This window comes from Triticum aestivum, chromosome 4A (genome assembly GCF_018294505.1).
Source record: "Triticum aestivum cultivar Chinese Spring chromosome 4A, IWGSC CS RefSeq v2.1, whole genome shotgun sequence".
Taxonomy (NCBI): domain Eukaryota; kingdom Viridiplantae; phylum Streptophyta; class Magnoliopsida; order Poales; family Poaceae; genus Triticum; species Triticum aestivum.
Genome location: NC_057803.1, coordinates 86,342,481 through 86,368,908, shown reverse-complemented (window position 1 = coordinate 86,368,908; position 26,428 = coordinate 86,342,481). Strand labels below are relative to the sequence as shown.

At 51.7% G+C, this 26,428-nt stretch overlaps 2 protein-coding genes across 2 annotated transcripts; one reads left to right on the top strand and one right to left on the bottom strand.

The window, feature by feature from the left end:
• Positions 1-4,729: 4,729 nt before the first annotated feature.
• LOC123085311 (probable disease resistance protein At1g61300) lies at positions 4,730-9,517 on the top strand. The gene is made up of 2 exons (XM_044506933.1): positions 4,730-5,970; positions 7,516-9,517. The coding sequence occupies exons 1-2, from the start codon at positions 4,951-4,953 to the stop codon at positions 9,244-9,246; spliced, it is 2,751 nt and encodes a 916-aa protein (XP_044362868.1). The 5' UTR covers positions 4,730-4,950; the 3' UTR covers positions 9,247-9,517.
• Positions 9,518-10,303: 786 nt separating this feature from the next.
• LOC123085310 (type II inositol polyphosphate 5-phosphatase 15) lies at positions 10,304-25,829 on the bottom strand. Its single transcript, XM_044506932.1, has 11 exons — positions 24,927-25,829; positions 17,228-17,480; positions 16,316-17,123; positions 15,444-15,565; positions 15,269-15,353; positions 13,197-13,362; positions 13,008-13,042; positions 12,657-12,906; positions 11,864-11,987; positions 10,925-11,255; positions 10,304-10,775 (listed from the first exon to the last, which is right to left on the bottom strand). The coding sequence occupies exons 1-11, from the start codon at positions 25,756-25,758 to the stop codon at positions 10,548-10,550; spliced, it is 3,234 nt and encodes a 1,077-aa protein (XP_044362867.1). The 5' UTR covers positions 25,759-25,829; the 3' UTR covers positions 10,304-10,547.
• Between the last annotated feature and the right edge of the window lie 599 nt (positions 25,830-26,428).

The following is a 26,428-nucleotide window of genomic DNA, read 5'->3' as shown; positions in this document are numbered from 1 at the left end:
ACCGAACTGTAGATCCCGGGCTGGCTTGTGCCTCCGTCGATGCCCATGGAATTTTGAGTGTGTAATTATGTACGCGTGATACGAATGCCACTACTTCATCTGGACTGGGATGGAGGCCGAACTGCTAATCGAGCTCTTGACGAGCCGCGCTGTCCTGTTGCAGTGTTGTCCGGAACCTCTTAATGATGTCCAGGGGCTCGGCAGCCATACTATGGTGCTACTTGAGAAGGCCGCTCTGTACCTCTGCTGCTAGGGCGGTGGTGTGCTCCTCTATTCGGAGGGAGCGTTCAGTATTGCCATTGACTGTTATGACACCGCGTGGACCGGGCATCTTGAGCTTGAGATAAGCATAGCGTGGTACTGCGTTGAATCTAGCAAACGTGGTTCGTCCGAGAAGTGCGTGGTAATCGCTGTGGAAGGGGACGATATCAAAGATTAACTCTCCTCTTCGGAAGTTGTCCGGAGAATCGAAGACCACCTCCAGCGTGATTGAGCCCGTACAGTGGGCCTCTACGCCTGGTATGACTCCTTTAAAGGTAGTCTTTGTTGGTTTGATTCGTGAGGGGTTAATGCCCATCTTCCGCACTGTGTCCTGATAAAGCAGGTTGAGACTGCTACCACCGTCCATCAGGACACGTGTTAGGTGAAACTCGTCGATAATTGGGTCGAGGACTAGTGCGGCTGAACCGCCATGGCGGATACTAGTTGGGTGATCTCGGCGATCGAAGGTGATCGGGAATGACGACCACGGATTGAATTTTTGGGTGACTGGCTCTACCGCATAGACGTCCCTAAGTGCTCACTTGCGCTCCCTTTTGGGGATGTGTGTAGCGTATATCATGTTCACCGTTTTGACTTGAAGGGGAAATTTCTTCTGCCCCCCAGTGTTCGGCTGTCGGGGCTCTTCGTCCTCGTCCTCACTTTGTGATCCCTTTTCTTTGTTTTCAGCATTTAACTTGCCAGCTTGTTTGAAAACCCAACAGTCTCTGTTGGTGTGATTGGCTTGTTTATCTGGGGTACCATGTATCTGGCATGGACGATCGAGTATGCGATCCAGGCTGGATGGTCCCTCACTGTTCCTTTTGTAGGGCTTCTTTCGCTGGCCGGACTTGGAGTCGCTGAATCCGGCATTAACGGTGGTGTCATCGGTGTTGTCGCCATTGCTTCGGCATTTGTGTCTGTTGCGCCGGAGCTTGCCGGAGCTGTTCTTGGCCTCGAAGGGGCCTGTCTTGCTGGCTGTGTTTTTTCTACGAGCCAGCCAGCTGTCCTCAGCCGCGCAAAAGCGGGTCATGAGTGCCGTAAGGGCTGCCATGGACTTCGGCTTTTCTTGGCCAAGGTGGCGTGCTGGCCATTCGTCATGGATGCTGTGTTTAAAGGCCGCTAGGGCTTCGGCATCCGGACAGTCAATGATCTGGTTCTTTTTGGTTAGGAACCTAGTCCAGAATTTTCTGGTTGATTCTCCAGGTTGTTGAACTATGTGGCTTAAGTCATCGGCATCGGGTGGCCGGACATATGTACCTTGGAAGTTGTCAAGGAAGGCCTCTTCCAATTCCTCCCAGCTGCCGATCAAATTCTCGGGCAGGCTATTTAGCCAGTGTCGAGCTGGCCCTTTGAGTTTCAGTGAGAGGTATTTGATAGCGTGGAGGTCGTCTCCACGGGCCATGTGGATGTGGAGAATAAAGTCCTCAATCCATACTGCGGGATCGGTTGTTCCATCGTATGATTCAATGTTGATGGGCTTGAACCCCTCGGGGAATTCGTGATCCAGCACCTCATCTGTGAAGCAGAGAGGGTGTGTGGAGCCTCTATATCGGGCCGCGTCACGGTGCACCTCCGATGAAGTCCGTCTGCGGTTATCGGCCCGGGTGTGACTAGGTTTGTCATGTCCGAATAGGTAGCCGTCATCCCGGGTCGGGAAGCGTCCTCACGATCCGTAGATTGATCTGGTGTGTCATGCTCTACTGTCCAGATCCTGCCGAAGGTCATAGGTATGGTCCCGAGCTGTTCTGTCCCTGTTTTTGCGAGGCGGTGGGGCAGGCTGTTGTTCAGCCTGAGTTGCCGTTTTATCCCGACCGCGGGGTGGTCCGTCTGCCGCACTATCCCGACCACGTGGTGGTCGGTCCGCATTGCGTGAGGGAGGTATGAGATCTGGTGCTTCCTCATTGGACTGAGGTAGCAGTCTGCGCTCTGGGTAACTCTTGGCTGGGCGCTCGAGGCCGTATTCTTCGGTTGCCAGGACATCCGTCCACCTGCCAATGAGCAGGTCTTGATCAGATTGGAGTTGCTGCTGCTTTTTCTTCAGGCTTCTTGCAGTGACTATTAGCTGGCGCTTGAAGCGCTCCTGCTCGAGGGGTGCCTCAGGCACGATGAAGTCCTCATTGCCGAGGCTCTCATCATCCTCAGAGACTAGACGATAACTATCATCATCTGGATCATTGGGCATGGCATGTTTATCAGGGTTATCTTGCCCGTTGTCTTATTCCTCCTGTTCGGATGCAGCCCCGACAGGGTCTTCATTGTTTTCGGCGTCGCCCGGAGTACTATTTTCTCCGGTGCCAGTGTCGTCATCTTTTGAGCGATGAGGCTTATAGCGGTGTTTAGGGCGCCGGCGCTTGGACTATGTCTCAGAAGGTTTATTCGCAACTGGATCTCCTTTGTCATCATCGCTAGCTTTTTTAGGTGTGTCGACCATGTACACATCGTACGAAGAGGTGGCCGTCCAACGTCCAGTAAATGGCGGGTCTTGGCTTTGCTCCTGGTCGGCATCGTCGTCCATACCGTCGATGTCTTCGGAGCCGTAATCAAGCACGTCGGTTAAGTCATCAATGGTGGCTATGAAGTGGGTGGCGGGTGGGAAGCGAAATTTCCCATCATCAGCCTCTGGCTCGAACCGAACATAGTTCGGCTGTGAGTCCTTCTCCAAGGACAAGTTCTTTAAAGAGTTTAGCACATCACCCAAAGGTGGGTGCTAGAAGATGTCTGCGGCGCTAAATTTGAAAATCGATAACCGATCCATCTCGGTGTCCGCATGCGTACCCGGTCCGAGACTTATAGCCGGAGACGAGTCCGGAGTTCCATTGACGCAAATATTGTGGGGTGCCGAGTCCGTGTGCGGCTCCAACGCCGCGGACTCGGTGGCCCCGGATGGCACGATCTGCTCCGGTTCTAAGGCCGTTGCAGCAACAGGGACAATCTCCTGGATGTGATCCGATGACAGATTTAAGTCATGTTCATCGGGGCGAGGGGGGCGATCGCTGCGGTCCCAAATCCATTGAAGATCAAGTCTCCATAGATATCCGCGATGTAGTTCAAGCTTTCGAATCTGACCTGGTGGCCAGAGGCGTAGCTATCGATCTGCTCCAGATGGCCAAGCGAGTTGGCCCACAGTGCGAAGCCGCTGAACACGAAAATCTATCCGGCGAGGACGGTTTCTCCTTGGACAGCGTCACTATAGACGATTGAAGGGGCCATCGAACCTTTCGTTGACAGCATAGTGGAACTCTTAATGAAAGCACCAATGTTGGTGTCAAAACCGACGAATCTCGGGTAGGGAGTCCCGAACTGTGCGTTTAGGATCGATGGTAACAGGAGACGGGGGACACGATGTTTACCCAGGTTCGGGCCATCTCTATGAAGGTAATACCCTACTTCCTACTTGATTGATCTTGATGAATATGAGTATTATAAGAGTTGATCTACCATGAGATCGTAATGGCTAAACCCTAGAAGCCTAGCCTGTATGACTATGGTAATGAGTATATGTTTTACAGACTAACCCCTTCGGTTTATATAGACATCGGGGGATCTAGGGTTTACATAGAGTCGGTTACATAAGAAGGGATCTTCATCTTCGGTCGCCAAGTTTGCCTTCCACGCAAGAAGGGTCCAATCCGGACACATGTACAGTCTTCGGCCTTTATGTCTTCACAGCCCATCAATCCGGCCCATAAATAACAGGCCGGACGCCCGAAGACCCCTTAATCCAAGACTTTCTCACCGAGTACATGTGTTTCAAGATGAAATCAGGAGTGCTACTTTCTCTAAATAAATTTTCATCTCAGTCGGCAGTTGGATCATCTTCACTTACGGTCGATATCACTGCCTGTGGATGCAGCGAGTACACATTTTGACTCGTCGTTTTCATACTAGACTCTTCGTATTTGGATCTTCACGTTGCTGGTCGACGCCCTAAAATATAAGGCTACATGGTATTAATACAGAACAAGAGAAAATGGGATTGGGAAACGATCGTAGCCTCGTCAATTTCCCAACCAACGAACCATCAGTTTCTCAATCCTTGAATCACCCTCCATTCTTCTTCTTCTTCCCGCACGGTGGCCCTGCTTTCACCGGTGCCCACTCGGAGTTGATACAATCGACTCCAGCGATCGAACGAAGAGAAAAATGTGTGAACGCGATGAGTGGTTATCGCACGCCACTTGTATGCTTCCAGTCCCTAACCCTAACCCAACCCCTAGCCAGGCGACCCCTCCCTACAAGAGACAGCAAAATCAATGGGCGCGCCCCCCGTTTGTCTTCCCTCACTGATGATAGCAGCTGAGCGGGCAGCGGATATGCGGCCATGGCGCCGTGAATGCCATGTGGAGAGTGCAACGCGGCTGCATGGCCAGCGTGGGCGTGGAGACCTTTTCCGTGACCGAGTCCCACCGGCGAAACGAAGCTGCAGCACAGCTCTTCCAACCGATTTCTCTCACGCCTTCATTGCGCCATTAACTACGCCTCACCACCTCAACTACTCGCTCGCTCACTCACTCCCCGCTCCCCCACTTAAACCCCCCTCCGGCCTCCTCTCATCCCCGTCCCTCCCACCGCGCACCGGTGCCGTTGCCAGCCTAGCCAGCAGCCTTCCACGACCTTCTTACCTAGATCCGCAACGTGCCGGAGAAGATCGACCGGACCGCGCTCGCGCTTGGCCTTTGCTGATCGGCGATGGAGATGCAGCTCGCGGCCGTGCTCGCCACGCTCGCTCTCGGCGGCGCGCTCGTCGTGCTCTTCTTCGGCAAGTGGTGGCAGCCGCTGGCCGACGGCGACAAGCGCGTCAAGGAGCTCGACGACGCCGTCGAGGCCCTGCTGCAGCTGCGGGCCGACGTGCTCAGGCAGCTGGACGGCGCGCCGGAGCCGGAGCAGCCGCGCGCGTGGCTGCGGCGCGTGCAGGACGCGCAGGACGAGGTGGCGTCCGTCAAGGCGCGGCACGACGCGGGGCAGCTCTACGTCGTCCGCCTCCTGCACTACTTTCTCACCACGGGCCCCGTCGCCGGGCTGGCCGAGAAGCAGCTCAAGATCGTGCGCGCCATCCAGGAGCAGGGCGCGGCGCTGCTGGAGGCCGCGCTGGCCGCGCCGCAGGCGCCGCCGCCGCTGCCCCTCCAGCCCGAGGAGCTGGAGCTCCCGCCCGAGACGGGGTCCGCCAGGCCCTACCTCAACGAGGCGCTCCGCTTCCTCGGCGACTGCGACGCGGCGCTCGGCGTCTGGGGCGCCGGCGGCGTGGGCAAGACCACGGTGCTGAGGCGGGTGCGCGACGTGTGCGGCCGCGTCGCGCCATTCTTCGACCACGTCCTCCTGCTGGCGGCCTCCAGGGACTGCACGGTGGCGAAACTCCAGAAGGAGGTCGTGGCCGTGCTCGGCCTCCGCGACGCGCCAACCGAGCAGGCGCAGGCCGCCGGGATCCTGAGCTTCCTGAGGGACAAGAGCTTCCTGCTCCTGCTGGACGGCGTGTGGGAGCGGCTGGACCTGGAGAGGGTCGGCATCCCGCAGCCCTTGGGGGTGGTGGCCGGCCGGGTGAGGAAGGTGGTCGTGGCGTCCAGGAGCGAGGCGGTGTGCGCGGACATGGGCTGCCGCAAGAAGATCAAGATGGAGAGCTTGAACGAAGACGATGCGTGGAGCCTGTTCGAAGCGAACGCCGGCGAGGAGGCCATCCGCGGCGACGCCCAAATTTCCACACTTGCAAGACAGGTAATCAGTCACTCGATCCATCTTTGCCTACTTTGGAAAACTCGGATTTGCTCTCTTTTTTTCTGTCTGTTAGCGGCTTTCTCCTGAAACAGCAGTGCAGATTTTGTGGTCATGGACGTGTGGCACGCACACTCGTTTGATTTGAGAAATTCAAAAAGGCAGTTTAAAATGTCCTGAAATTTTCAAACAAAATTTCGATGAAAAATTGTCAGATGAAGAGTTAGTTGTGAATTTTGACCAAAATGTACAGATCCACACTTTATACACCAATTTATCGATGTGCGTCATGCTTTCCCTCCACTTTATCAACCAATAGTGATGCTGGTTCTAAGTTAGAAATTCACCCCAAAAGGAATAACATGAACAGACCTTATCCAACGGACTTCGGTGTTGTTAGCTAGCTTTATTACTTTGAAATATTAGTTATATGAATCCATTTTGATAATACCTTGAGAATTACTTGGTGGTGAACGAGCTTATTCCCGATAGGGATTACTCAAGGATTAGTATACAAATTCCCCAACAATCAACATGAAAATATGTAGAAGCTTGATAAGGGCGCGTGCACACATTTTATTTTCCAACAAAGTAATAATGCTCCAAAACACATTGCCATCTTCATTGCAAAGTCTTGGCTCCAAAAGACCTCCAAAGAAACACATCCAAAAGTCAAGAACTCCCAAGGAAGGAACAAAGGAATTCATCACCCGACCCTTGTGTGTTAGGCAGAGGGGAACTGGCTGAAGTTATGGAGGTTGTTTAGATTGCGTCTGCACCAGCCCTACCAAACATGGCCGCGCATTAGTGACAGAGGAATTTCCTCTGTCACCAAGGGATCAACAGCATGCCAACACAAAATTGGTTGTTGTCCAAATGTATCTCCAACCTATCGGTAGCAGAAAACCAACTTGTGGTTGGATGGTTAGGACGGCACCAAGGATCAAACCCCAGGTTAGCCAATAATTTGGTAGGGCGGCTCCTGGGCTATCATGTTAGCAAATAATTTGGTAGGGCGGCTCCTGGGCTATCGTTGAATGTACCAAGCACTAGTGTACGATGAATATGATTACAAGATAATCAGATAGCACGAACAAAAATATCAGATACAAATGGAATCCATATCTGAGCTGGAGTGACTGTATGACTTAGCTCTTATCATAAGCTCTGAATTTGCATCAAGAATGGCGATTGCACCTCTAGCTGCGAGGTTATGCCAAGGAACGGCATGGGCCGAGGTTTCGGATTTGCCTTTGGTGTTTAAGAAGTTCTCAGAACATATATGATATTTCATGGATATTGCTGGTGCGAGTAGAAAAAGATGATAATATATTGATTGGGTGTGGGTGGCTAAGATAAAACTATTCTATGACTCCCGAATGACAATTGTAGTGACACAATCTACAAAATCGTGACCTTGTCAATCGTTCTGCACCTTGCTAAATACTACATGTAATTTCTTGCGTCTGAGATGTTCAGATGAGCATTTGATTTCTTCATAAACATTTTTACTTAAATCTCTAATAGCTTTGCTCTACTGCTAAACAGGTGGCTGCAGAATGCAAGGGCCTGCCTCTCTTCCTCGCCACTGTCGGCCGTGCCATGTCCAACAAACGTACAGCAGAGGAGTGGGGCGATGCACTCGACAAGCTCAAGACGCCGCAGCTCACGAGCACCGCGCCCGGCCAGGACAAGCACGCGCACGCTCTCGTCAAGTTCTGCTTCGACAGCCTCGAGAGCGACACGGTGAGGGAGTGCCTCCTGACCTGCGCGCTCTGGCCGGAGGACCACAACATCTCCAGGGACGAGCTCGTGCAGTGCTGGATCGGCCTGGGCCTCCTCCCCAAGTACGACGACGTCGACGAGTCGCTCCGGTTCGGGCACACGGTAGTCACCATCCTGGAGGCCGCGCGCCTCCTGGAGCAGGGCGACAACCACCGGCACAACATGTGCCCGTCCGACACGCACGTCCGGCTCCACGACGCCGTCCGCGACGCGGCGCTCCAGCTCGCGCCCGGCAAGTGGCTGGTCCGCGCGGGCGTCGGGCTCCGGGAGCCGCCCCGCGACGAGGCGCTGTGGCGCGACGCGGAGCGCGTCTCGCTGATGCACAACGTCATCGAGGAGGCCCCCGCCAAGGCCGGCGGCGCGCTCTCGGACGCGCAGCCGGCGTCGCTGATGCTGCAGTGCAACCGCGCCCTGCCGCGGAGGATGCTGCAGGCGATCCAGCAGTTCACCAGGCTGACGTACCTGGACCTGGAGGACACCGGCATACTGGACGCGTTCCCGATGGAGATCTGCTGCCTCGTCAACCTGGAGTTCCTCAACCTGTCCAGGAACAGGATCCTGTCGCTGCCCATGGAGCTGGGCAACCTGAGCCGGCTCAAGTACCTCCACCTGCGCGACAACTACTACATCCAGATCACGGTGCCTCCGGGCCTGATCTCGCGGCTCGCGAGGCTGCAGGTGCTGGACCTGTTCACCGCGAGCATCGTCTCCGTCGCGGACGACTACGTGGCGCCGGTCATCGACGACCTAGAGACCAGCGGCGCGCGCATGCCGTGGCTCGGCATCTCGATGGACAACACCGGCGACGCGCGGAGGCTGGCGCGCCTGGCGCCGGGCGTGCGCGCCCGGTCGATCCACCTGCGGAAGCTGGACGGGGCGCGGACCCTGGAGCTGCTGTCGGCGCAGCACGCGGCGGAGCTGGGGGGCGTGCAGGAGGGCCTGCGGGAGCTGGCGGTGTACTCGTCCGACATCGAGGAGATCGTGGCGGACGCGCACGCGCCGAGGCTGGAGGTGGTCAAGTTCGGGTTCCTCGCGAGGCTCCGCGTCATGGAGTGGTCCCACGGCGCGGCGTCCAACCTCCGGGAGGTGGCCATCGGCGCGTGCCACGCGCTGACGCACATGACCTGGGTGCAGCACCTCCCGTGCCTCGAGTCGCTCAACCTCAGCGGCTGCAACGGGATGACGAGGCTGGTCGGCGGCGCCGCGGAGGGGGGCAGCGAGGCGGAGGAGGTGGTGACGTTCCCGCGGCTGAGGCTGCTGGCGCTGCTGGGGCTGCCGAGGCTGGAGGACATCCGCGGCGGCGGCGGGGAGTGCGCGTTCCCGGAGCTGCGGAGGCTGCAGACCAGGGGGTGCTCGCGGCTGAGGCGCATACCGATGCGGCCGGTGGCCGGCGGGCAGGGCAGGGTGAGGGTGGAGGGCGACAAGCACTGGTGGAACGGGCTGCAGTGGGCGAGCGACGACGTCAAGGCCTGCTTCGTCCCGGTGCTGCTCTGAGCCTCTCGCGCGCGCTCACCGAATTGGAGTTTTGGCGCGTCCTTGGCCTGTTTGATGGTGGGTGCTAAATAAGTCTGGGTGGTACCCCGGTAGCCGGTAGGATGGCCAGGAACAACGAACAAAGCATACATGTAATTTTTTGGAGTTTATTTTGAGAAGACAAGGAGATTGGTTTGGGCTTTCTTTTCTTAGTTTTGGTTTTCTTGTATTCCGCTATCAATCAATTGAAGTAAAGAATCAATACTACTGTATGTTGGCAGTAGTAGCCTCACGGCTGATGTGTATGCATTTTCTTTTCTTCTAAAACCTGTCCTGGCATGTCTTTCTTTTCTTTTCAAAAAGCTAGCACAATGGCCTTTGGCAAATGAGAGGGATAATGTCATATTTGAGTGAAACTTGTTGCTAGTTGCACAATAATATATTTAATTTTCCAGAGGTATTAGGACTGGAATATCATAAAAAAAACTAGCGATGGACAGGGAGGTGTGGAAGTTAGATGTCCACGTGTTAGAGCAATAAGTTAGTTTTGAGATCTTGTGGTTTTCAAGTATATCCTACCCTAACTTATTTGAAACAGTTGTTATTGTTGTTGTTGTTGTTGAAAATGTGTAGAACTGGTTCCTATCCTACAATGGGAATCAATTCCTACGAACCAAAGGGGTTCAGAGATTTTTTTTTCTTACCTTATACAATTCCTATAAATATCCTACAAACCAAAGAAGGCTAGGTGGTGGCCTAACTCCTTGTTTTTTTCTCCTTGGTTTCGTGACAATGCACGGGACTTATGCCAATGACCCTAACATCCAGTTTACGAAGAACTTAAGACGCTTTAAGAAAACGAGAGTACCACATTGGAAACTGCCAAAATGCTAACTATATGAAACCTTATGTAAGATGTTATTACATTCAATATGTGAGTATATGGGATATACTAACTTCTTATATGAGACAGAGGGAGTATATCACTTCGGATACGCTTCGAAACAAAGAATGTCACGCACACACATATTTCCCTACTTAGAATCAAAATCATGCATACAGTAAACACGCAACTTCGTAACCGCATGCCCGCATCACAACCCCGGGGTAAAAAATTAGATCTCCTCTCAGTGGTATTACATGATTTCAATAATTTCCTGTACAAAATGTCCTGGAATATCGAGAGTACAAAAGCCTTGGTTTTGTACTTCGGTACCACAAATAAGAACATTTGCCACAACATTTTCTATGCACACTTTAATCAAACTAAAAGCTAACCTCACAACTCACGACCGCACAACAAAAAAGAACAATCAACAAATTTAGAACCTTTTGAAAGGAAATGTGCTCCGGCCCTTCTGGCATTGCACACGTACTCCGTAACATTTGGCAACGGTAGAACACGCCCCAGTTATTTTCACCGATAACTGTGCTGCCTTTTCTTGGTTAGCCCCAGACAAATTATTCCACGATGTTCCACGCAGGTCTCCATGCTGCAAAGTGACCTCTACCGTCTGTCCAGGGCAGATTATACCAGCTGCTGGAGAAACCTGTGTTGAAGACATGTTTCACTCAGTGCTCAAGCATTAAGCTCGGTGTTGAATAAGCATCAATAAGCAGAACCATCTTACAGTAATTAGACTGTTCTAAAATGAAGTGAACCGATACAAGGAGAGTCAGAACAAGGCATTAACCCAACCTTGAGCCAAGTAGGGAAACCAGCAGAATCTGAGCCAGAGGAACTTGGTGCTTGGCCAGTTATCTCAAAACAAGCCCTGTCTTCTGGACTTCTGTTTTGTAGCTTCAAAAGATAGGGAGTTTGGTCTTGCAGAATGATGTCATTGGTGCTCACATTTGCTTCAGGGAATGCTTTTAGCCCCTGAAGCAAGTGCAACACTTTCTTATTCGAACTCATTATCTCCCCATATTTCTGCCTCATTGTCTGTTTGTCGACACGTGCAACATCCAAATTGAACAGGCATTTTACAGGTTTGTGATCACTGTCCGTTGCTTCCATGCAAGAGTCATACCTTGAAATATAGAACAATACAGTTCCATAAGGTTTCTATCTACTAACAGAAAAATGGATGCTAGGTACACAGGACAAAAAGACTAGTACAAATAAAACCTGATTTCGGAAATAAAAAATATTGTATAGTTCAAACCATCTGTCTGATTGGACATCTGTTTTCACCACTGATTTCGTAAAGACAAGTGCTTTAAAATAAGATCTCAGTTGACTATGTTTCGAGAAACCTATTTGGACTCTTTTGTTGCCAGGCAGTAATGCATTAGTTGCCACCCTATTTTGTAACAAGTCACCACATGGCAACTTTAGACTAATCCAGTGGCAACTTTATAAATTGTCAGGTGGTAACATCGAAACATACCAACATGGGGTCTGGTTTTTGAGCTCTCGTCAAAACAAAGCCAACGGTGAAGACAGATCATAAACCGGCTTTATATTTAAAAGTTAGAATGTTTTAACTTTCAAGTTACATGCATGCAAATAGCAAAATGAGAGATGGACTGGTGGAGGAAACATCGTGCTCTAGGACAATCGAGCACATGTTCGCGCGTTATTTGTGCCTACTAATATTCTTTATCCAGTGAGATAATCAAACAACAAATGACTTACAGTGATACTGAACAAACCACAGGACAATCCAAAGAACACTCAGTTCCTGAACTAGCTCGGCTGTCACGGTATAGAACTCGGTCACACCAGGCAGGAATGCGTTTCTTCTCACTACAATCATACCCTACAATAAGAGAAAAGTTTGTTCAAACGAAGTGTTCAGAAATCAGGAGTTCAGGAGTATTATCAACTCATAAGGATCAAATTGGTACCATATGAAACATTATTGCTGTGATAAGCACACACTAATATAACTAGAGGTTTGCCATGGTACACCCCCCAAAGAGTGTACTACTTTTGATGCAGATCAATGATACACCAGTGGCTTGGTTATACATTCACTCCCTAACCAAGTGAGCTAGCCTCACTTCTTATCTTTACATCAACTTCCTCCGGTTGTTACCAGATTACAGTCTCATACCCTTCTAGAAATTTTACTTTAGCATTCTCATTCATCTACATTTAGTTCTAGATACATCTCTTTTTATCCATTTTGATGACAAGTATTTAGTTCTAGATACATCTCTTTTTATCCATTTTGATGACAAGTATTTTCAGACGGAGGGAGTACATGTTATATAACGTTAGTACATAAAGTTGTCTACAACGTCGCAAAAGGAAATCCTCTCCATGCAAATCAGCACCTCTAACCATGAAGACCGGATGCACAAAAAAATAAGGATACCATGTAATCTTCTATTGAACGAAAATGCATTTTCAAAGTTTTTTAGAGAAGGGCAGGGTGGGGGTTACTGAAGCAGGCCTCACGCAACTATCATCAGAATAACTATACCTGATAAGCCAGCTTTGTGTTTCTCGAATTTGTAAGTAGGTGGGAATTGGAAATCTCCTTCACGTAATCCCTGGAAGACTCTCCCGGATCTCATTTCTGCTCGCAGCTGGTCATTCTTCCTCAGCCAGTCAAAGCGTCTCCGGGAAACCAGCCCCATCGCCTCTTCATACGAAATATCGTAAAGCCGGTAATTGAAGTCACCAAGAAAGACAATCATGTCCGTATCTGACAACTCAGGCATTCTTGATCCCTATCATAGCAACATTTTGGTAATGTTTACAATCTCAGATAATGGATCTAGAAACAACTCTATCCACTGCAAAATTAAAATGAAGGGAAGCAACAACATACATTTGCTTGAAAAAGCTGACCGGCAGAACCAGAAACTGCAACATGAAAAGAAGTTGAGTAACAGTGTGTAAGATTAAAAAGTTCTGAATTCTTGGCACGATTCTTCATTGTGATTAGCAAGGTTGGCCAGACATTTACAAATTTGAACGTCATCATGCAGAAAAATTAACAAGAAGATTGAACAATTACTTGATGTTGTCAATAATCCACTTGAAGGGGTGGCAAAGGTCATTGTTCTAAAGACATGGTCAAAGTCTTCATTTCGCCGGCTCACAGCTTCCATATGTGCAGCGAAATGACAATTTACAAAGCAAATGCTTCTATCATGTATTCTCATCCTCAATCCGACTGCTCCCTGAGACAGTGAAGTACATTACAAAATGTTAGTAAACTAAGCTGAACTAAAATGAAGCCATAATGCTGCTTCTATACTCCCCCACAACTAAATGACGCGAATATTTAAGCAGAATTGTGCCATGCCTACTCGGCATCCCGTAATAACTGCCCAAAGGCAGCCATGCCCAACCAGGAAGCATGAGCAATGTGCACAGTCCTGTCCAGGAGGGATACATCACAGTAGGAGGATATATGACTCGCTTTGGTTACAGTTAAGTTTACATCAGGTATCGCAAGATTATATCCCTAGTTTTAGTTAATTGCATCTGTTAGAAGTAGAGATGAAATCAGTGTGCTAATAGGGCTGCCTCATCTATATATAAGGTGCCTATAAGTACTCTCCATACCCCTATCATCTCTTCTACACAGATCTTGTTACACCTGCATGTAGAGGACCTTGGCCTCGGCCTTCTTCCATCACTGAAAAGCTATGCTCATGACAATTTGGTAACAGGCGCAGCCCCTGATACAGCCGTGGCAGCTCCTTGTCAGATCAAGGTATGGATGGCAGCGACAATCTCGCTAGCCAGATGGCTGCTATCGGAGAGGCTGAATCAGACTAACAGATCAATACCAAGATCAGCAGGGTGGATCAGCAGCAGTCCACACAGCTGCTATTAACTGAATAGAAGGCACATGCCGAGATCACCGTAGTGGTGTCCTCTCACTCAAAACTTGTTCCCCTGGGGGCATCCTGGCAGATCCAAAAGCTGTGCATGGCTTCTCTTTGATAACAGCCACTGCTGCCACCTCCATAGAACACACTGCAGACTGGATACCACATCTACAAGTACTTCTCAACGTTTGATGGCAAGGAAGATTGTTACCCTAGCTGAACTGCTACAAACAACCTTTAGGAGATGATGGACAGGAAGGTATGGCTAGTGTCCTATCACGTGACAGGGGCTGCACAAACATGGTAGCACCACATGGATTGACATGACAGTGTCCAAACTGGAAGCACTTCACCTAGCTTTTCAACACCAGTTTCAGGCCGTCCCTACTAGCAATTCCCTCATGGCATTGGTGTCTCTATGACGAAGTGGCTCGCTGTGTCAGTTCCAGGAGCAATTTCTGACACTGCTACACGGCAGATCCTCTGACAGAAAAGAAGCAGATCCAACTCTTCATCAGATCACAGGAGCCGCTGTGAACAGATATCGAGGTACAAGCACCAGAACTTTAGAAATGGTCATAAGGCTGCCGTACATGTCAACCTGATTGCCAAGCCTGCTGCAGCGGGCTCCCGTCTGGTAAGCAATAGTCATCGAAAAACAACCCGCTGCCAAGCTGGGCAATTCGCCTGTCATGGGAGGTGCAAAAACTACAATCACTGCACCACATGCTATGGTCCACAACTGCACCGTGAATTTCGTGCCAGCACGCGGCGGGGGCCAATCCAGTGCAAAGGCTTAAGCGTCCCAATGGTCAACAGCAAGTAAATGGCTTGCACCAGCCTTTATATTAGCACCCTAATCTCTTCATCGTCGTGAAGCAATCGCCACGATCTCTATGTGATCCCATTAGGCGGGTTTGACATGGTATAGGGAACACATAGTTCACAGCAAGATTTTGGGGCTTCACGTCTAATATCTAGATCAAGTTGTATTTACACAACAAAGGAGTTGGGCATATATAACAACCAGCAGAGAACATTCACTTAAATCAAACACTACTTAAAAATAAATGGCTGATGAAGTATGATGGCAAAATGGTGAGCTGAAATAAAAACTATATTGACATTTGACATCAAGTCACAAACAACATGTCTAAGTTACCTGCTATGAATAAGAAATAATATATTAATAGGACAACAAAAGTACCTTGTTGCCAAAAAGAATACATTAACAAGACAACAAAAGTACCTTGTTGCCAATAGCGCGTCCTAATCCACATGCTACTGCAGCATTGTCGATATCACTGACAAAATGCTTCAGATTTGTTCTTACCCTGAGGAAAGAAAAAACTCAATAACTTCTACAATTACGAAGAAAAAAAAACAGAAGGATAAATACCGAAAAATAGTCCTAGACAGATTACCATACAGCAGTAAGTAACCCAGCCATCTGCCTTGAACCAACACGCTCAAAAGAGTGGCCTTTCAAGATTTGCCCAATTGCATCCAACCACCACTCCCCGTTTGGGCTTCCCTCTAGCCCTACCTAAAGCCAGTGGAAAATATATCAGGATTACAGCTAGCAAAAAATAGCATATATTTTTTCTATATTTATGTTTATTAATATTCTAAAAAATTAACATGAGAATTAACTCTTAACAGGTACTCCCTCCGTTCCAAAATATACGGCATATAGATTTTCAGAAGTCAAGCTTTGCAAAGTTTATAGAGAAAAATATCTACATCTACAATACCAAACAAATATTATCAGATACATCGTGAAATATATTTGTATACTGTATTTATTTGGTATTATTGACGTTGATATTTTTCTCTATAAACTTGGTAAATCTTGATGGAAGTTACTTTTTGGCACACACAAAACACTATATTTTGGAACAGATGGAGTGGTAAACAAGCCACCTTGTCCCAGTGGCTTTGTGGCACAGGGCTTGCATGCCTCCAATTGAAAGCAAGTCATTTGATATAGAATAGCAGCTCATAAAATAGGATTGCGAGTAAATTTTTATTCAAGCTCAAAAGATTGCACAACAAGGCAATATATTCAACTATTCATGCCACAGTTACCCGCAAAGAAAAAAAACTATTCATGCCACAGAAATTGCCAACTAACCAGTTGATCACAAAATGCTCCAACATTCTGGTTTTGTGCACGTTGCAACAATCTGACTAGCCCTCAGTAACACAGCACATATCATGATAATAGATAATTATGTGTAACAACAATGATGTAATAAACGACGAAAACCTAAATTTTTTAACTCATCGTTTTTACCGTTTCTTTAGCTGCCGACATTGCAAGAAAACCAGCGCCCATCTCCACCTCTTGCAGTCCAACTACTACTACCCCAACCTCTTGAGTTGGGAATTTCAGCCAAGCTCTTAGTGACTCATAAGATGCTTTTTCTTGCCCAACATTCCAAGAACATACTAACACCTTCATGTATTCAATGTTTTTGTATGATGTCTCTTTCTCCGTCAATTCAGAACGCAAAATGCTGTCAGCAGGCCCTGGAGATGATAAATTCCATCCACGGACTCCCCCATGACCAGCTAATGTAAATATATATGAACTTCCGACAGCCATACTCAGAATTGGACTACTATGTGCAATCCAGCCCCCCAGCAAGTTGCCATCCAGGTCCAAGAGCTGGATGTTGCCATCCATGTACCCCACCCACAATCTTGTGCCAAAGTTGAAAATACTTTGAACAGAAGATGAATGATGCTGAAACTCTTGCAAACGATTACCACTACCATCCCATTGAGCAACTGAGCCATTTGCAGATCCTGTCCAGATCATCCCATCCATTGACATTACTAATGCTTCTGTTCTTCGAGTATCATCTCCAAATCCTGCTTTAGCAGCAACTCGCCGAACTGCATCAGCTGCTCCCATCAAAGCATTCCGTGATCTCTGGAAAAAATTAACAGGACTACGAGCTTTCTCTTTCTTCGGAGAGGAGAAAAGGTTTTGTTTTGTTTCATAGCCATATGGATCCTGAGCAGATAAGACGTCAAAACGAGTATCAACTTGGCCATCCACATTTACCACTTTCAGGAGCTCCTTGGTGCGAGAATCCCTATACGGCAAAATAGGGAACAAGAATAAACACAAATATACGAACAGCTGGACTAGTGTAAGCAAAATGCAACAGTAACAGGTGAATGGACACATGAAGTGTACCAGAGTGCAAATGAGAGGTAACCAGCACTCCATACTTTCGATCTGGAATTGTCAGACAATAGAAGTTTTACATCTACGGAAGGTAAGGGGCAGGCCCCTCCGTCACTGACCATGGTCCAAAGGTCAATGAATGATCTTTCAACTAAAAGGGAGGCCTTACACTTTTCTTCTCGTTCTAAAGCAAGAGATTTCTCAATTGCTTCTCCATTCCATACTTTAATTATTCCACCTTCAGATCCAGACCATAAATCACCTATGATTGATGCAAACAAGATCAGAATTGAACTAGTCCAACTGCAGTTAGCTTGTTCAACAATATGAATTCTAACTGCTGAAAATAGTATAGCTATGAAGAAGAATCATAAAGTTGCAAGCAGCAAGCCACCATCTTAAACATATAGGGTGTGTTCAGTTGCTGTCATCAGGTGGAACGTCATGGGTCCGTCCGGTTCCTATAGCCCATTTCCATGTTTAGTTACTCGAACGGACCGGAACCCACCAATCCCAAAAAACGGAATATTCGCACTATATGCGGAACCGAGGGATACCTCCGATTCGGGCGGACGACAAGGAACGAGCCCCTCGCACGCACCCAGCCCTATCCTCTCGTGACTCCCTCTCTCAGCGCCGCCAACCCTCCCGCGTCGCCCCCACATCTCGATCTGCCCCCTCTCCGGCGCCGCAATCCCTCTCGCCCCCATCGTCTCTCCTCCGTCATGGCGCGCATCAGGATCTTGGCGGCGACCTTCAGCGGGGCGGCAACTGGCGGCGGGGCGGAGGACTGGCAGGGGCGGCCACCTTCAGCGGGGCGGCAACTGGCGGCGCGGCGGCGAACTAGCAGGAGTGGCGACTTGCAGCGGGACGGCCGGAGTGCAAGGAACGACCGGTGCGGCTGCTGCGTCTGGTTCTGCTGCTAGCAGTGAAGGGATGGTACGTCTGGTTTTCCTGCTAGCAGCGAATGAGGAGTGAAGGCAGCAATTGGCTGCTAGCAGTGAACTTGGCATGTACAGATGCACTTGTTGCTGGATGATTTGGTATTGTGAACTCATGTATGGCAGTGGAACTTGGCATGTATGCATGTATGGATATATTGTTATGTTGTTTGTCTTCGAAATACAAATGAAATACTGCCAAAATTTCAGATTTTATGGGGTTCCATTTTTCATTCCATCTATCCAACCGAACACAAGAACGGAACCAACCCGTTTCGTATTTTTGTTGGTACCAAACACAGGAATGGAACGGACCCGTTCCCATGGAATGGAACCATTCCATTCCGTTCCACTTGGTTCCTCAACTAAACACACCCATAGGCTACCTGAACAACAAATTTCAGCAGCTCATGCTGCGGATCTAATAGTTGCATGCCTTATCTGCCTTGTAGATTTCACTATCAATATTTGGTTGTGTTAAGATGGATGGCAGAGTTTTATTAGCATAGCACAATAAGTATAGGACTTGTTGTTAATCTTCTAGCAATATAGTTCAGGACTTGTTGTTAATCTTCTAGCAATTCGGAAAAAGAAGAATGGAAGCATGTCAGGACAAGTACTGGTACTTCGTTGACCAAAATTAAAATCTCTCCAGAACAGATTGTCCTGGGGATGTTGATACTAGAGGGTGAACTCTGGGAGTTGGTTTGCATGAGTAGTTGCATGCCCACTGCTGCCAATATGCTGCCAGGCCCCTTTTAACAAAAAAGAAACTTCTCGTAAGCTGTTAGCAAGCTAGTCTGCTGTAACTGTGTGAAAACAATTCTGTGAATCTAGTGCAGAAACTAGTGCACTGAACAATGTGTGAAACTGTCTTTGGCAGGTGTACTGTTTGCATGTCTTCGCGAGAAATGAAATATCCCATTTTACAGCAAGCGTAATACAAGTCCATTTGGATCAGACTGACAGGTAATATTTCAGTTGTTGTGAAAATATAATCCCAAGTAAGTCCAATCATAACAAATTTCGTGAATTAACCTACCCCCTCCCAAAGAAAAGTTCAAGGTCGTGGACTCTTGAGTTGCCCTCCACGACCTTGAACTTCTCTGTTTGCATGTCTTATTGGACTCTCGAGTTGCCCTCAACGACCTTGATCACAACGGTGGAGCCATTGCCGAACTTGAAGGTGCCGGGCACCGTCTGGTTCGGCTCCGCACGTCACCATGTCGCTGTTCATGTGATCCGCCACCCCAGTGTCGAGGTACAAGACGGCGTCAGCATCCTCAGGTGATTGCATCAGGACCACCCACGCGTGCTCCTCGTTAAGGTAGACGCCCTCCTCCCAGTTGCCATGGCAGCGTATTCCGTTGGCGTGGAAGGGGCTGCCGTGACAGCATTTTCTGTTGCCGTGGCAACGATCTGGCCCAAAACCCCTGCCATGGCAGGGATTTCGGACGGCTCAGTGATAAACGTAAGCGACATCTCCTCGATCATCAGCAGCGCAAGACCTTCGTCGTCCACCTGCACGATGTGAGCCTCTTCACATTTCTTCTCTCGACAGTCGCGGGTCCACTAGCCCGCCTTGCCGCAGTAGCGGCATTTGTCATGGTCCGTGTCAGCAGAGTTGCCACCGGCGTTGCTGCTGCCTAGAGGCGCTCTTCCCCTTCAAGTTCCAGCCGCCGCATCCACAGGCATTCCAAATACTATAGGCCATTTTCAGTGCTGGCGGAAGTGGGCTCTGTTTCCTACAAGTTGGTACTTCCTGAGGGCTGCCAGTTGCATCCAACATTTCATGTTAGCTAGCTGAAGAAACACCTAGGTCCCAAAGCAATTCCAAACCCAACTTTACTTTTACTGAATGTTGATGGTGTTATGGCCGGTTTAGCTAGGCCCACCGGGCAATCTTAGCCCACAAGTTATCTTAGGTTAATTCTTCTGCAAGTTATCTAGGTTATAAATATAGGTTGTAAGACTCTTTTTGGAATTAAGCAATAAGAAGATTATTATCTCTATTGCCCGGCTCCCAGAGGAGCCGGAACCCTAGCCGCCTTTAACCCTAGCCGCCGCCATCTCCCTCCTCTTCCGCGACGGCGCTCAACCGCCGGCGCGGCCGCTCATCGCCTCGCCCAGCTCCCTCCTTCCCCTACTGCTTACGCCCCAGGCCTGGTAGGGTACAAGTTCCTACCAATTTGGTATCAGCTAGCTTCGGTTCGATCATGTCTTCACCGCCGCCCAACCCGTCTCTTCCGCTGCCGGTCACGACCGTCGCCCCGCTCCTGCCCGCGCCGGGATCCTCCGTCGCGCCCGCCCCCGTCGTCCTCACCCCGGAGGTGTCCGGGGCGCTGCGGGACCTAACACAGGCGGTCCAGGAGATCCACCTGTTCTTGGCCGGGTCCTATGGGCCGCACCCGGCTGCGCCGCCCATCACCGCCACCGCGCCGCCGTGGCTGCCGTGGCAGCCGCCGCACCAAGCGGCCCCCGCCGCGCTCGCCGGGCTGCTGCAGCAGCCGCTGCAGCTGCCATCCATCGCCCCGTCCTGGCTGTCGTGGCAGCCGCCGCACCAGGCGGCCTTCGCCGCGCTCGCCGGGCCACTGCAGCTGCCATCCATCGCCACCACCGCTCAGCCCTGGCTGCACTGGCAGCCGCCGCTCCCGCCGGCCTCCGCCGCGCCCGGCGCTCCGCCGCAACAGCCGCTGCCGCTGCCACCGCCGGTTAGCTCCGGCCCCGCATCGACCGCGCCGGCGGGAGTCCCGCTCCACCAAGTCCAGTCCCCGCCGTCGCCGTCACCGCTTACGTCTTGGATCGCTACCCGCCACGTGTCGGCGGCGGTGAGGCTGCAGGCTACTGCGTGCGGCCTGCTAGCGCGTCGGCGTGTGCGGGAGATGCGTGGTCTGCAGCTGCCGCTCCTCCAAGTTGCCCTTCGCTGCGCAAAGGACCTCGATCTCATCCGCTCCGCCGGGGATCTTGGGCATGCGGTTTCCCCCACAAGCAGCGGGCATGCTGTTTTCCCCACGGGCAGCGACCTCCAAGTCTGCGACATTGGCGGTTGGGGGGGCGCACCCCTCCTCGTCATTCTCCATCGCAAGCCCCCCACTCTTCCCTGTGCGGTGCAGACCAACAGCCGTCTGGCAGGAAGAAGGCATGGTGTCACCGACAACAACGCACCACGTAGCACCACTTGGTAATCAGAGACCAAGTTCTGATCATGTCCCTGCCACCACCGCCGCCGGCGCTTTCCAGCGGATCCACCGCGCCTATGACGACGGCGCCGTCCCTCACCGCGCCGATGCTGCCGGCGCCGTCCCTCACCGCGCCGACGACGTCCGCCGCCGGATCAACCACGCTGGCGGGCCCCGTCTCCACCACGACCCCGGCCGCGCCGTCCTCCACAATTCCTCCTGCGCCGCCGCCGTCCGCCGTCTTCACACCGGAGCAGGTCACGGCCACCCTGCGGGACCTCGTCACCGCCGTCCAGAGCCTCTACTTGCAACAGCAGCAGTACACGACCGGGCCCTACATGCCCCTGCCGACGGCGCCCCCTGCCGCCTACGGCCACACGCCGTGGCCGCTCCAGGGCATCTCTCCGTACGGCGCGCCCCTCTGGCCCTTGGCGCCGACGCCGTCCTCGGGCCCCTGGCCGCTACAGCAGATGCCGCAGGCGGCGGCCACCGGACCGCTGCAGCCGTTCTCCGCGCCGACTTGCACTGGGCAGCCCCTGCTGCCGTTTCCAGCGGGACACCCCGGCGGGACTAGCCGGCCGCGGCCCCTCTGTGGTACTTGCAGCCACCCCCTCCCGCGGCCACCGACGCCCCCGTGCACCCCCCGCCACCAACGCTCCAACCACCGGCACCGACCCTGCCTAGCTCAGGGGCACCCTCACCGACCGGCCTCCCGATTCATCAGTTCCGGTTCCCGCCCTCCCCGTCGCCACTTCCAGCATGGGCGGCTGGGTCTTCGCCATTGCCGGTCTACACCACGGCTCCGGAGCAACCGACCCCGTTTCCGCAGTTCGGCGGGCCATCCAGCTCCGCGGGTCCCTACCCGGAGTACTCCGACCAGGCGCCACCCGCCTCGCTGCTTCGCACCTCTGAGCCAGCTCGACACGGCGCTCCGACCCAGACACCGCCACGATTTGCCAAGATCGACTTCGCCACCTATGACGGCACGAAGGACCCCCTCAACTGGCTCAACCAATGCGACCAGTTCTTTCGCGGGCAGCGCACTCTCGCATCAGAGCGTACCTGGCTCGCCTCGTATCACCTCCGCGGCGCGGCACAGACCTGGTATTACGCCCTCGAGCAGGACGAGGGCGCCATGCCCCCTTGGGAGCGCTTCCGCGAGCTCTGCCTCCTTCGCTTTGGGCCTCCGGTTCGCGGGAGTCGCCTAGCGGAGCTCGGCCGCCTTCCCTTCACCTCCACGGTGCAGGACTACGCCGATCGTTTCCAGGCCTTGGCATGCCATGCGTCGGGTGTGACGGCGCAGCAGCGGGCCGACCTCTTTGTCGGTGGACTTCTGGATCACATCCGCGTGGACGTGGAGCTTCGGGGACCCCAGGATCTCCAGTCGGCCATGTACTACGCCCGCGCTTTCGAGCGCCGCGCGATGGCCATCCAGCAGGAATCACCATCCCGGACCGCTGGGTCGCTACCCAGGCCGGATTCCGCACAGGGTCGGCCTGCACAGGCTACTGCGGCACCCCTCGCCGTGACCGCGGCGCGCCCATTCCGCCGGCTCACCTCAGCCGAGCTACTCGAGCGTCGCCGCCAAGGGTTGTGCTTCAACTGCGACGAGCCCTACACGCCCGGCCATGCTTGCCCGTGACTCTTCTACCTGGAGGTTGCAGACTACATTCCGGAGAACGCCGTCGCCGCCGACCTGGCCGCCCCAGCTGTCGAGAAGGTGTTTGACGCTGGTTGATCACCTAAAGGAGTTCCGCAAGCGCTTCCCCACCTTACAGCTCGAGGACGAGCTGTTTGTGCAGGCGGGGAGAAGTGTTATGGCCGGTTTAGCTAGGCCCACCGGGCAATCTTAGCCCACAAGTTATCTTAGGTTAATTCTTCTGCAAGTTATCTAGGTTATAAATATAGGTTGTAAGACTCTTTTTGGAATTAAGCAATAAGAAGATTATTATCTCTATTGCCCGGCTCCCAGAGGAGCCGGAACCCTAGCCGCCTTTAACCCTAGCCGCCGCCGCCATCTCCCTCCTCTTCCGCGACGGCGCTCAACCGCCGGCGCGGCCGCTCATCGCCTCGCCCAGCTCCCTCCTTCCCCTACTGCTTACGCCCCAGGCCTGGTAGGGTACAAGTTCCTACCAGATGGCCCGATATTGGTGGAACACTGGAACCAGAAGAACTACTGGAGAGCAAGCTCATCCCGCATGTCCATGGCCCGATATTGGTGGAACCAGAAGAACTACTGGAGAGCAGACTCATCCCGCATGTCCAGGGCAACATCATTATTCCCGTGATTCAGTGGCGCGTCAAAAGGAGGAACATACTGCTGGAAATGGCAACCTGGGAGCACTCCACATTTATCCGGAAGCATTTCAGACTTAAGGGACAAGTCTGAACTTCAGTAGGGGGAATTAGTCATGCGCAAAGCGTTCCCTTTGAATACCTCATCTAACGCCAGCTACTTTATCTGCAACTCACTTACTGTTTCGCGCCCATCTTGATCAACACTATCTTTGATCCAACGTCTCCCGTCAAAAATACTACTTCTGGGATGAACGTGCTGTCAGACAAGCTGCTTTACCATCCCTTGCATTTACCGACTTTTCACTTTACCTACTTTCCAGACTATATAAACAAGGAAGGAAAACCCTAGAAACCATCTTGTTCACTTTGCGTTAAACCCTAGCCGCCTCTGTTCGACGTCCGGCCCCTATTTGCTCTTGTTAAGCTTATCTTAATTAACAATGGAGCAAAGTAGCTACATCTCTGCATATTCTTGTCTCGACCTTGCTTCCATGTTGAATCTCGTAATCAGACCATGATACCTCATGGGAATACAAGTTGCATATTCCTAACAGAAGTGATGTGTTGGAGGCTGCTTGCAGTGGCGTGCAGCACACAGATCCATGGGGCTGGTGATAAAAGTATGTTGTGAAGTCAGAGCTCGAGGCAGATCATGTTGAAGTGGTGGTTGGTCGTGATGTGGGTCAGAGGATAACGGCATCAACACAGGGAGGGCATGGGTTTGGACTTGGATCCATGGGTCTTAGTAGTCTGCTCTCACAGATTAGTAACACTGGGTACTTCTTGATTCATGCAAATTTTAAGTGGGAGAGCATAGAAACAATTCTCTAAACCAATTAGGTGGATAACTTGATTACATTATACCACATGGAGAGGTCTGCAGTCCTTGTGGCTAGATAGCTGGATGTAGATAACTGATTTCACAGGATACATTGCATTGCTCGGACAGGGCTTTAAGTCGGATAGCTATTTGCTTCAACATTTCTAGATTTAACTGCAATATTTCAGGTAAAAGATAAACTACAGCAGTGTTGGGCATCATAGACACTACTATATTCTACAATAAACTAAGCTATTCAGAGTCCCTTCTATGTTGATAAATTAATAAACTGTGTGTTCCTGCTCATATTTTCGACTACCTTGAATAGATATGTTTCAGCCACTGGTTTACAGATGGTGATAGTGTAAGCACGAATGTCATTAACCACGGTGATCAATTGCAATGTACAATGTCAGAAAGTTGCATGAAAATCATACTGATTGACATGAAACTGAGCCAAGGGGAATTACCATAGGGAGAGATGGCCATCGCAAATACTGGTCCACGGTGTGCATCCCACCCAATGCGCTCCCCGGCCTCCGGACCTGGGTCAGCACCCCAACCCATGATCCGCCCGTTGGTGTGCCCGCTCCACACCAAACCGCGGCCGGGATCAGCCACGAGGCAGATTGCAGGCGGTGTCTTGCGCGACTCCCGAAAGGGCGCGCTCGCCTCGTCTCCCCACCGCCGCGGAGGCGTGGGTGATCGGAAGGCATCCGCGAGGTCCCAAACCCTGACGCCAGCCTCGCCCGCCGCCCAGAGGTGAGTGGAGGTCCCGGCACCAGGAGCAGCACAGCAGGCGAGAGCACAGAGGGCGATGCCAGACTGTGACTCCCTCGATGGCCTCGGGCGCAGCTCCAGCGGGGGCGGGCGGTCCGCGCGCACCGCGGCGCGAGTGGGAGGGCGGTGGACGCGGGATTGGGATGCGGAAGCGGCGAACTCCGAGAGCGAGTTGGAATGGTGGGGGCCCGGGGGCGGAGGGCAGACGTCGGCTGCCGCGGGGAGAGAAGCGGCCGAGAAGGCCGGGAGGGAGTGGCTGGGGTGGATGGGCTGAGGGGCAATAGCGCGGTGGAGGGAACCGGAGAAGGAAGCGGAGGCGGATGCAGGAGGGATGGAGGTGACCGGGAGGGATGCTGAGCGGAGAGCCGATGCAGCGGGAGGGGAGGTGGAAGGGATGGGAGCAGGGGCTGGTGGAGGGGTAGGGGGCGAGATGGAGGCGGAGAGGAAGAAGTCGTCGGGGACGTCGTCCCACGGGGATGAGACGGCGGCGGCGGGTGTCGCGGTATCGCCGGGATCCGCCATTGCGGAGATCGGGGGCGACAGCCTGACAAGTTGGTGAGGGAGAAAGGACTTGCGCGGACGCGGCTTGACTCCCCTGGACGTGCTCCCATGTCCCATCCGTGCTCCCGCCCGCTCATTCTTCATCCCACGGTTCTCCTCCCACGTCTTTTTTTTTCAGCCAAAAGAAACACACACACACACACACACAAATCCTTGCTAGCATAGCACGTTTTGAGTTTATTATGACCGCATAGCCCACAATTTTCAACATTGGCATCAAGAGTCAGGTCATACGATCATCTTGTCATTCAATCATCTGCGTGTACTCGTCTGCTCTGAACTCTCCTTCTGTCGTCGGTTGCCTCCGAGTCCGTTGCGAACTATGCCATATCGTGGCCTTATCTGGTTGAATCACTGCCGTCGCGTGAGATTATTATTATGTTTTCGCCGGAATCTCGCGTACATCGAATCGATCTGTGCAGGCAAGATTCTATTGCAACTCATGTACCCACGTCAGCCCGCTATCTGCAAAATTTACTTTGATTATCAGTAAGTTTAGCCCATGCAGAATATAAATATGAGACGAATCATCGTGAGATACACAAGCTATATGGTGCCTGCTAGGTTAACGATCAAAATAGACCACAGATAAAGAAGCAGGGTTCGGGATAAATGAATACACAAGTGACGA